The sequence below is a fragment of the Hydra vulgaris genome, chromosome 01 (assembly GCF_038396675.1).
Source record: "Hydra vulgaris chromosome 01, alternate assembly HydraT2T_AEP".
In the NCBI taxonomy this organism is placed as follows: domain Eukaryota; kingdom Metazoa; phylum Cnidaria; class Hydrozoa; order Anthoathecata; family Hydridae; genus Hydra; species Hydra vulgaris.
In genome coordinates, this window is record NC_088920.1 from 44,247,619 (window position 1) to 44,260,428 (window position 12,810).

General features: G+C 26.2%; 1 protein-coding gene across 1 annotated transcript; it reads right to left on the reverse strand.

Moving 5' to 3' along the window:
• Positions 1-953: 953 nt before the first annotated feature.
• LOC100201890 (amyloid-beta-like protein) lies at positions 954-9,283 on the reverse strand. The gene is made up of 9 exons (XM_065788293.1): positions 9,033-9,283; positions 8,626-8,765; positions 4,287-4,475; positions 3,441-3,581; positions 3,214-3,369; positions 2,796-3,030; positions 2,465-2,648; positions 2,089-2,184; positions 954-1,952 (listed from the first exon to the last, which is right to left on the reverse strand). Exons 1-9 carry the CDS (start codon positions 9,242-9,244, stop codon positions 1,416-1,418), a joined length of 1,890 nt encoding a protein of 629 aa, XP_065644365.1. The 5' UTR covers positions 9,245-9,283; the 3' UTR covers positions 954-1,415.
• Between the last annotated feature and the right edge of the window lie 3,527 nt (positions 9,284-12,810).

Here is a 12,810-nt window from a genome sequence, read left to right on the forward strand (position 1 = left end):
TTTGAAAATGATTTTGAAGAGATTGATTTAGACGATGACAGCAAGGAGGTGGCAACCTACATTGCAGAATTTATTATGAAAAAAATCTCTAAAAAATTTGTTTGTTCTAAATGTGAAGCGTTATTAAATCATGAGGTCACCATTTGTGTTGAGTATACAAATTTGCTCTCTAGAGGGGGGCTTCAATTACCTGGGAAACATCTTGCATCATATATATCCCATTGCTTTGCTAAACTAGATTTAGCTCAAGAAAATTTATTTTTAAATGCTGATAATATCAGATATGCTGCAAGAAAGCTCCTGAATCTTGGAAGAGGAGGGATCTTCATGTGTCCTCAGCATTTTAATAATGCTATAATATTTATTAATAATATAATTATAAACATATACCTTAACAACAAGCAAATAATTATCAATGGTAGAAAAAGAAAAGACGAGATTGTTGCTTTTAAATCAAAGAGAACAAAAAGAAAGCATAATGATTAATCTATTTCTTGTTGTTAATTTCACAGTATTTTAAAATTTATCGTGATTTTATGAATGTTTATATTGCTTTAAATAAAAAAGAATTTTAAACAGTTGCTTATTTGTTTTAATAATTTATATTTTTATTATTCCAGCATTTTCTATGAAAACTCAATAATTAAAAAAAAAAAAAAAAAACTGGCCTCCTAATTTTTTCCGTAAAAACCAACAAACCCGGCCGTGTATTTATAGTAGGCCATGGATAACTTACTTTTTTTTTTTAATTTGTTTACGCCAAGCGTGAATTTTTTTAAATATTAAGTTCATCAGTGTACAAAATTTTTTGGAACTCGTACACCTTAATAATTGACACTTATACTATAAATACTGTCTAGGCGTACTTACTCTGTACATATTAATATGTGGATGATAAATAACATTTTGTTCCTATTTTGCCCCTTTTAACTCAGGAAATAAAAGACAAAACGTAACAAAAAAAAAGTGCGGACTTTTCAATTTTTAATACATGAGTGCATTTTATTAATAAAAAAACAACAAAAATTAACAAATTATAATAAATAAAAACTTAAGATTACAAGTTAATATTAAATATACAAGACTCAAAAATCAACGTGGTTACTACTATAAATAAGACCTGGTCTAAAATACGAAATACATCAGGCTTAAAACATTCGTAACATTAAATAGAGTTAATCTATTTACATAAGAAAGATTTTTTACTAAAAGTTAAGCATAAGCAGATAATATACAGAGGCTACTATAAAATTATAAATGTAACACATGCGAGAATCGAGTAGTTGCACAAACACATTTAATTTGTTTTAATTGTTAGCACCATGAAAAATAAAGAACGACATTGGTCCGGTTTCACCACAACTGATTAAATGAACCAGTAAAGACTAGAATTATTCATGGCTGATTCCTTGAAATTAGAAGTAGAAAAACTTATAAGTTGGATTCTCAAACCCATTTTTCTGCATTTTAACAAGGTGTTCGCGATCATCATTGTTTTCCGAAACAATAACACGCGTTTTGACAATTCTTTGTCGTCGCATAATTAATGCTACTACAACAAACAACATTACGACAACAATACCACAAGATAATCCCAAAATTGCAGTAAGTAAGACCGAGCGTTTGCTACGGTGATGTTCATTATTTTTAGATTCTTCCTGCACAACATTAACTAAATCTTCATCAGAACTTTTTAACTCTAAAGCAAGATTTTGAGGAAAAACAGTTGTGGTTGATGGATCTACTATATTAGTATCTACCGTAGTTTGAACCTTTAATTTTTTGACGGCAACCAACTCTTCATCGTCTTCATCATCATCGTCGTCATCGTCTTCCTCCTCATCGTCGTCATCGTCATCTTCGTCTTCAGTATTATCGTTCTCTGATGGACTTGTTACTTTACTCAACAACTTGGGATCATTGGGAATAGCATCAGTGGGAACACGTTCACTCTGTTTTAATGAAAGAATAAAACATCGGTAACAAATGTGCTTTTGATTATAAACAATAAATTTAATTAAAAAATAAAAAAAATGAATTTTTAATAAAAAATTGACGTTTGTGTATTAAAATGTATAAAAAAGTTACATTAGGTTTTTCAGTTCTTGCGTATTTCTTAGAAGCTTCCTCTATTATTTCTTCAACACGTGAATGTGAATGATCTTCTTCAGTTGGGACATCAATCTAATATATAAAAACAAGCAGAACTTATTTAATTTGAAACAAACTTTGATCTAAAAAATATAAAGAGCTCAGGTATATATATTTTTATATTTAAAAAAGTATCCATAAAAATAGTTTCCTGTGTTTTTTCTTGAAAAAGCACATAAAATATATCAAAAATAAAATTGAAATTTGAAAGTCAAGAGCATCTTAAATACGTGAAAACATTAAATTCCTAAACTTGTATTTAATGTATTAAACCTAAATTAATGTGACAAACTTGTTTGTAAGAGTAACTTACTCTTGGCTTTAGAACACTTCCTCCTGTAAAACCAAACTTTTCAGCAATTTCTGGAAGGTAATTAAGAAGAGCCATACTTTCATTGACAACTTTGTTCAAATCTTTTAAATGTTGAAGAAGTTCACCACGCAGGGCTTCAGCTTTTTTTTCATTTTGATTTCTCACATGCTCAAAATGGCGAAGACTAAAAATAAAGATATATGCAAGTATTACAGCTTCATATTTTTGAATTAAAATTTATATAACTTATTAACTGCCTGGATTAGTACCTCAAGACTTTACAAAAACTTAAATATTTTAAGAAGTTACAAGTTATTTAAAATTAAATTACCTGTGTACTCGGTCATGCTCACAAACTTGAATAAATTTCCGAACAGCCTTTAAAATTTGCTCTGCATTGGCAGGCTTAGCTTCAATAGCATTTAGGTAGCCTGTCATAGCATCTCTTTTGTCTTTTGCAATTTGCGTATTTATACAATCAGCATGCTCAGCACGAAGACGATCTTTTTCAACTTTTGACTCTTGTTCAAGTGCAGCTAATGTTTGTCTAAAAACCTCAAGTGTTCCTAGTGTATATATTAGAAAAAATTCTTTAGAAAAAGAGCTACAAAAGATATTATCATTAAACATCAATTTATTTTAACTCAGATATTTTAATAGTGATAATAGTGATAACTAAGATATTTTAATAGTGTATTCTATTCTACTTAAAAAAAATAAATCTTATTCATTTCATATTAATATCATACTCTTCATTTTTTCCTCTGCAGCACTAGGATCTTGAGCTTTAAGTTTGTTGTATCTTCTCTCTGCTTCATCCCATTCATCAACGACAGCAGCAATTTGGTTTCTATGACGATCTTCCATTGCTGTTTGTTGTGTTAAGTAATTGCTTCGATCACAACCTAAAAAAAAAAACAGTACATTTTATCTTGTGTTCAGATGCAAATAACAAGACTGTTAAGAGAGTAGATACCTTTAGTTTCTAGAGGCAAGTATTGTTGAAAATTTTTAATTGCTGCTTTAAAACCACTGTTATCAATTTCTTCTACTTTGGGTTTGCTTGCTACTTTTTGTGATTTATCTTGTTTCTTAGGACAACAAACAAACTCCACTCCTAATAAAAAGCATATTGAATAGTATATTTGTAAAACATATAGAATCATATCTGTAAAAATTTTATTTAAATTTTAAGACTATAACCAAAGATCACTGTGAGAGTGGAGAATACTATTTGCTTATGAACTCCGATTGTGTACCCTATGCATAGCATCATATATATGTATCACACTATCATAGTATGGTTGATCACAAAATATCTCACAAATAAGAAAAAACTACTAAGTACTAACTTTCAAAATACGCAATTATTTTTGATTTTTTTAATACCTATAAATTTATTTAAATAACTATTAAAAAACAAAAGTAGAACCCCAACAAATGAATAATAAAAAAGTGAAAAAAGTGAGACAATTTTTTAAAAGTTTATAAAAGTTCATAATACTATTAAAATAAGTACATTCAAAACGTTTATTCTTTAAAAGTCAGTAAAAGTAAATATATAAAAATAAATCTATAAAAGTAGATATCAATGGGTTAATTCTAAAATATTGTCCATTTTAGACAGTTATGAGAAAAACAATTTTAAAAGTTTAAACTTGGTTTTTATTGAATAACTTAAAATGGATATCTCCTTCACTCCCTATAATTTCAATATAGCTCAATATAGCCCATACAATTTGGACAATGTTTTAGAATTAAATAATTTTTATTTACATAAAAGTTGACAATTCTATAAAAATAAATATAAAAAAGTATATACCTGTAAAGTAATCAGTTTTACAAGATAAAAGAATGCCATAATCTTTTAACTTCATAGAATATTTGCGCGAGCATTCGCGTTGAGCTTGCCTACGCCACTCTTTGTGAGTTAAGCATAATTCTGGATCATGAATATGGTCAAACTTGCATCCATCAGGAACCATCAGTGCATCAGCTTCATATTCATTTACTAAAAATCCAACACTGTTTTATAGAAAATCAAAAGTCATAATATTTTCTTTCAGAGAAAAATGCATGTGTTAAAAAACTCATGTTAGAATAATTCTGAAAAAAATATTTATATATAAATATAACTAATAAATATATTTTATTATATTTGTATATATAAAAATATATAAATATAATAAAATTCTAAAAAATATATAACTATATCAATACAAAGATTGTGTTAACCAAGAATAAACAATTTAAACCAGATATGTGAGTTCCAAAATAACTTTTTATTCCTGGTCTTTGGTGGATAACTTTATTCCTGCACTTTACCTGTTTAAAACTTTCACATTTCTGCATGTCTTAAAATTATTTTTTTCTATGCATATGCTCTATTTAGGTTACATTAAAAGCTGTTTTGTTTTGTAATATTTAAATAAGTCTAAAGATAAAATTTAGAAAAAGCTTTAAAAACCACACAGTATTACATAAGTTTAAATGAAAATTACATAAATTTTTTTTATTTATTAATGAATAAATTTAGATAAAATTAAAAAAAGTAAACTTACATGTTAAATTTTATTTAGCAAACTTTTTAAATTGAAATAAGCATCAGAAGAAAAAAATTTGTTGACTTTTTTTTTACAAAAATAAAAGAAAGTAAAAATTAATTTCCTTTTAGTTAAAAGACACATTTATTTTACTTACAACTTAAATTTATTTTTCAACTAACTTAAAAATACTTTTAATAATGTAATCATTGCTTTAACATTATAATTGTTTTGGTACAGTTATTTCTTATTCCAAGTTTTTTATTCTTGCCATATTTTAAATTTTGAGTTTATTACTAGATTTTATCAAAATTGTTACTTGCAAAGCTGTAAATAAAAGTTTAAGAAAATAATATCAATTATTTGCATATTTTTATTCCTTTATTTATAAATAAAAAAAGGATTCTATCAAATTTCAAGAAAAGAAATAAATTATTTTTAATGCATATAAGATTGTTAACTGTAAATATTTCTACATCATTCTTGTCTTGATACTACCATTTATTCTTGTCATAATAAGAAGCCAACACTCTCTGATTGATTGGAGGGGGCATTTGAGCTTGAAAAGAATCTCACTTCTGCTAAAGCATGGGGCTCACAGTGGCTGGTGAACTTTAATTCAGATAAAACTCATTTTTTTTTCAGCCAATCGTTATCACAATAATTTAGATCTTCCTATATTTATGAACAGTAATGTACTTGATGAGTCATCAACCCCTCATCTTCTAGAATTAATTCTTCCGATCTTTTTTGGAAACCATATATCAAATCTGTTGCAAAATTAACATCTGTTAAGGTGACATCTCTTTATCGAGCTCAACACTTTCTTACTCCGGATCCTATTCTCTATCTCTATAAATCTCAAATCCAGCCTTGTATGGAATACTGTTGCCATATCTGGGGCGGTTCTTCTAATGATGCTAATGATCTCTTTTAGACAAGGTGCAAAAACGCATTGTAAACATAGTTGGACCTGCTCTTGCAGCCAACCTCCAACCATTATCACATCATCATAATGTTGCTTCTCTTTCTCTCTTCTTCAAATACTATAATGGGCACTGCTCTAAAGAGCTAGCGTCTATTGTGCCATCTACTAAAGTTCTCATGTTACTCGTCATTCAATCAAGTCTCATCTTTTTTCTGTGACTGTTCCAGTCTGTTTCTGTGATTACTCCAAAAACTCTTATTTGTCTAGTTTTTCCCCTTGAATATCAGTTCTTTGGAATTCGCTCCCTTCAACTTGCTTTCCTGACTCATATAATTTGCAATCTTTTAAGTCGTCTGTCAATCATTATCTTGCTCTAAAATCTTCATCTTTTCTCTTCCAGTAACTTCCAACTCTAATAGTGGTAGCTTGCAGACTTGTTGGAAGCGAAGATGTTAAAAAAAAAAAAAATTATAACTGTGTTTATAGTGGTAAGATTAAATCAGAGCTGCTGATTTAGTGATTTTCTTTTTTCTCTCTCACTTTTTTATTATTTGGTTTGAGAGTTTAGTGCTGATCTATATTTTTTTTTGTCTAACTTAATTGATACTTTTTAAAACAAACTTATATTGTTTTAATTAAACCTGTAACAGACTGCATCTTCTGTCATTTTTAACTCAAAAATATTCAAAACAATACAGTTTCTTGTTGGAAGAACAAAATTAATTTGAATTTAGGAACCATAGTTCTAAAATTCAATTTCAAAAGTCCACATTCGGAATATGCAGCTCATATATGGAATCTGTATTAGCAAAATGATAAAAATAAACAAAAGAGAATCTAACAGAAAGATACAGTAAAGAAAAGAAATTTAAAAAATTGAATTTGCTATTGCTAGTGAGCAAGAGAAGAATTGGTGATTGGGTGATCTAATACAAATGTTCAAACACTATATATTAGGGTATATTATAAATTTTTTACAGACAACCAGAAATGCTAGATAACAACCATAAAATTAGAGGCCATAATTTTTAAGTTTAATAATTAAACTTAAAAAGACAATTGTTAAGAAACATGAAGCATCATAATTTTTTCACCAATTGTGGTAAATGATAAACAAAATATATGACAAACAAAAAAAAAAAGAAAGATCAAATTTTGAAATATTAACTTTTGACTAAATTTATTATTTATGTTTGCCTAAAAGCCTAAAGAATCAGAAAGCTTTAACTTAAAAAACAACTTATCTTTGCATATGAATGGTTATAAATTTTATATATATATATATATAAATATATATATTAGGGTATCCCAAAAAACAACATTTTTGAAAAATATATGCAGAGACCCCCTTAATGTGTTCTATCTAATACAAAAGCACTAGATTTAAAATTTTTTTGAATAAAAAATATTTTAGGAGGTCCCTCAAGACTCTCAAATATTTAATGGGTCCCTAATATTTTCAAAAAAAAAAATTTTTCAAAAATATGTCAACCTGGTACTCAAATGAAGCGAAATTATATAAAAATTTTAAAAATATTATTTTTAAAATTTTTATATAATTTTGCTTCATTTGAGTACCAGGTTGACACTTTTTTTTTGAAAATATTAGGGACCCATTAAATATTTGAGGGTCTTGAGGGACCCCTTAAAATATTTCTTAAGGGGTCTCTGCATATATTTTTCAAAAATGTTGTTTTTTGGGACACCCTAATATACATACATACATACATACATACATACATAAATATATATATATATATATATATATATATATATATATATATATATATATATATATATATATATATATATATATATATATATATATATATATATATACATATATTATGAATTATAAAAATAAATTACAGTTAACTCCCAGTAAGTCAAACACTGATTAACTTGAACCTTTATTATCTTGAACTATTTCATTTGGTTCTTTGAAATCGTCTAATCAATTACTATTAAATTCTCTGGTTGAGTGGAACCTCGGATAACTCAGTCTTCTTCAAACCATTTTTTTAAAGCAAATTTCTTCGGATAACTCGAACATTTTGTATGAGAATTAAAGATATTAACATAACTAAAAATTTTATAAAAAAGAAGTCATTCCATATAAAATTTAAATAAGCCTAATAATTTTTTTATCTTTTTTGTTGTATTTAGATCTAATCTATTTCCTTCTATTTAGATCTATTTAGATTCGACGTAAAATGATGCTATAATAAAACTGTTAAAAGATAAATCATGATTAAACCTTTAAAAAAAACAATCAATTTATAGTTTAATGAACTCCTAAATAAAAGACCGCTACTTTTTAGACATGTTATACTACAAAATAATAAGGAAGTCATTGTGTTGCTTTTTCAAAAAGTTATCTTTTGACTGTACTGCCTGAATACAAGCTGTAACTTCTTTCATTGAAACATTGGTATAATGGTGTATATATAATGCATATACTTAAGCGTCAATAAAGAAAAATTGTCTAACTTTTAACTAATATCTTATATCAGCTAAAGTTTGACTTAACAAGAATTCCCTTTAGTTGAACATTCGTTAAGTCAAACCATTTTCCTTGGTCCCTTGGAGGGTTTGAGTTATTGGGAATTAACTGTATTATAAAAAAATTTGCAATCAAAAACATAAACAAACAATTAAATTTATTTTTACAATATATAAAATAATTTTACCTAAACATCTAAATGGCACAACACGCTTTGTTACACTGCATTGCTGGATTCCTGGTTGACACCAGTTTTTAAACTTTACTGCTGTGTTTGCTTCAACAACATTAGATATGTTCAGTTTAGGGTATGTTTTTTGACAATATCTTAAAAATGTCAAATAATGCACCAAAATCTTTTTTATAAATATATATTAATAGATAAAATAAAAAATAGAAAGAAAAAACAAGGAAAACACAAAATACTATGTAAAGAAAAATATTGTATAAATATCAAGTAACTGAAGCTAAACTTTCAAAATGTTTTTTTTAAATACTTTTTGAAAATATTTTTAGGAAAATATTTTCAAAAATCACCAAACTTTCTAAGAATGTCTTGTATTAGACTAATAAGTAAAGTAAATGAAATCTAACCTCTTAACTTCGTCTTTATCTGCATCACAAACTGCTACTCCATTACTATCTGCAATCCATGACCCTGTTTCTAAATCAACATAAAAAGGAACTTTTCCACAATTAATAGCAACTCTAGGTTCATGACCATTGGTTGCCTCAAGAACATCAATTATTGAACCATCAATTATCGAAGTCAAAATAAGACTTATAAATATAAAACTCAAAAACATTTTTTACTCTAAAGCAGAAATAAAAATGATGACAGTAATAATAAAATAATTAACAATAACATTTCATAAATATATTACACTAAGTTGCACATACAACAAAAAATTATTTATATACTTTTTTATCTCAAACAAAAAAATAGAATATTAATAACAAAAAAAGAAGTTTAAATGCTCCAAATATTATTATTAATGTGAAAGATTGATTTTGTATATCTAAATTAATTTAAACAAATTAAAAATCATTCAAGTGTTACAACCCATAATGCACAGCATATCATGACATCAAAAATAATACTATTAAGCAAATTATACCATATCCTTTTTTTCGAAAGTTTCTTTTGTTTAATTAATTAACTGTTTGACATGAGTACTACAATACAGACATGGCAGAAAAAATAATTTTAGTAAGAAGGGTGTATCCACAAAATACAGATAAGTTTATAAATAACCATTATACTTTTATATGAAAAAAATAATTAATTTAATCATTTAATAACTTTTATGCCATAACTGTTAAATATTAATTCTCCTTCTGCCCAAAATATAAAAATAAAAATCTCATGATTTTTAGAAACTTTTTTTTTTTTAAATGTTTCAATATAATTAAAAAATGATTTAAAAAATAATGTCATTATTAATTTAAGATCATTATTAATGACTTATATTTATTTAAAAAAAAACATAACTAAAAAAATTATATTTATTAAACTAAAAAAAATATTTTTCTTAAAAGTTGAAAACTTAAAAAGCTTTGTCTCAATAGTCTGCAAACCATTTGTGAAATGAAACATATGTATGTAGCAAACTTAAAAAAAAAATCATTTATGACTAAAAGATATCTTGTAAACTTTAAAAAAATCATGACATAAAAGATTAACAACAAAAAACAACAACAAGAAGATTATTTAGTCTACTATTTTATATGCAAAATGACTTTTGCTTAAAATTTAAAAACATACAAAAAATAAATAAAAAAAACATTCAATTAAGTATAAGCGATTTGGAGACTACATTTAAAAACTTCATCTTTAACTGCTACAATTTGTAAGAAACCTAAAAACTAATTCCTATGCTTTAAAAATATTTTTAAACATTTAATCAGTGATTGAAATGTTTATATTTTGATTTTTTGATTCTATTATCCTTTCTTAAAAGATACTATCTAACTAAAGCTAAGACATCTAATCCATTATTAAATGCATTAATTATTCAAAAAGTTTAAAAATTTGAACCATAGAATGTATGAAGCAAAAATAATTTATTCTAATGTTGAAAAAAATATCGCACAAACATTTTTCAAAAGTGTCAAATAAATTTAATAAAAAAGTAAGATGAAAAATTTTGTTTAAAAGAAAATATTGTAATTGATGAAAAATGTGCTTCTATTAACTCTTTTTATAATATTAAATCAGTTTTATTTGTTATCACAATGTTCAACAACAATATAAATTTCTTAAGCCAAAATTTGACAGCTGTTGTTAAAAAGAGCAACTTTTAATCTCTTTCTGGCAAATTATATACAAAACATATTTTGGCAAATTTCTACTTAGTTAACACAAACATATAACAACTTAAATTGTAAAAAAATAATTGTACATCAAGAAATAATAGTTTAATACAGCATAAATATTCATTACTCGTCAATGATCATAATAAAACAAATAAACAATGCTTAAATGACAAGAATTGAACGCTTCATGGTATTATCTAAATACAAGATCTAGCATTTAATCTGGTATTGCTAAGAACCACATGTACCAGAATTGTCAAAAATGTTTGTACGATTAAACACAGCATTAGATGCACATTGATGACATAATACTGAAATAGGGAGCTGCAGTGGATTCAGTACATACATCAACTGACTAAATAGGGAGAACATGCAAGGAGTGTTGCTACATCAAGTAGGGTTAAGGGTTGGAACAGCAATTGTTTTTTTCATTAAACTTCATTTTTTCTTCATTTTCTAAAAAATTAAAGTGCGCATGTTAAGAATTACACTGCAAAAATATATTAGGAACTTGCAATGTTAGGAACATTTTCCCCTTTTATGTGTGTATATATATAAATACGCACACAAATATATAAATTTATATAAATACACACACAAATATATATATATATATATATTTATATAAATACACACACAAATATATATATATATATTTATATAAATACATGCACAAATATATATATATATATATATATATATATATATATATATATATATATATATATATTTATATATATATATAACTCTTATATGTTGTCAGAAAGTTTTTTCCATATTTTGTTGACAAAAAGTAAAAATTAAAATGCAAGACCGGAATATTTTTTTTTTATCAATTGATAGACTGCCTGCCTCCAACCAAACCCTCAGTTGATGTAGCAGCACTCCCTTGCAGGTCAGGCTAAAAGATAGTAGATGTAGCAGCACTCCGTTGTGAGTTAGGCAATCTGTCAGTTGATATAGCAGCACTCCATCGCGAGTCAGGCTATTTGTCAGTCGATGTAGCAGCACTTTGTTGCGAGTCAGGCTATAAGATAGTCGATGTAGCAACACTCCGCGCATGATTTACAGTAAAAAAAATATTAATAAAAACATTTTATTAAAAAAAATGAAAATAAAAACATTGTTAAAAACATTCAGAATGTTTTTAAAAACTTTCGTCAATTAAATTTGCGTTTTTGCGGTTTTTTTAAAAAACGATTTATTTGTAGTTAAATTAATGGTTTTACCTTTCTGACAACACACAAAAGTTGGACGAAAGTCAAAAGTAATTAAAAGTGGCGTATGTGTTGGCGTAAGAATCATTTATTTCCTTCCGTACTTCCCAAATGCAACAATCTATACATATATATATATATATATATATATATATATATATATATATATATATATATATATATTGTTTGTTGGCTTTGGGAAGAGCGGAAGGAAAAAAGTGATTCTTACGCCAACACATACGCCACTTTTAATTACTTTTGACTTTCGTCCAACATTTGCGTGTTGGACGAAAGTAAAAACCATTAATTTAATTACAAATAAATCGTTTTTTAAAAAAACCACAAAAACGCAAATTTAATTGATCAGAATGTTTTTAAAAACATTCTGAATGTTTTTAACAATATAAACAATGTTTTTATTTTTATTTTTTTTAATAAAATGTTTTTATTTTTATTTTTTTTACTATAAATCATGCGCGGAGTGTTGCTACATCGACTATCTTATAGCCTGACTCGCAAGGGAGTGCTGCTACATCGACTGACAAATAGCCTGACCCGCAAGGGAGTGCTGCTACATCTACTATCTTTTAGCCTGACCTGCAAGGGAGTGCTGCTACATCGACTGAGGGTTTGGTTGGGGCAGGCAGTCTATCAATTAATAAAAAAAAAAATAATTCCGGTCTTGCATTTTAATTTTTATTTTTTGTCAACAAAATATGGAAAAAACTTTCGGACAACATATAAGGGTTCTATATATATATATATATATATATATATATATATATATATATATATATATATATATATATATATATATATATATATATATATATATATAT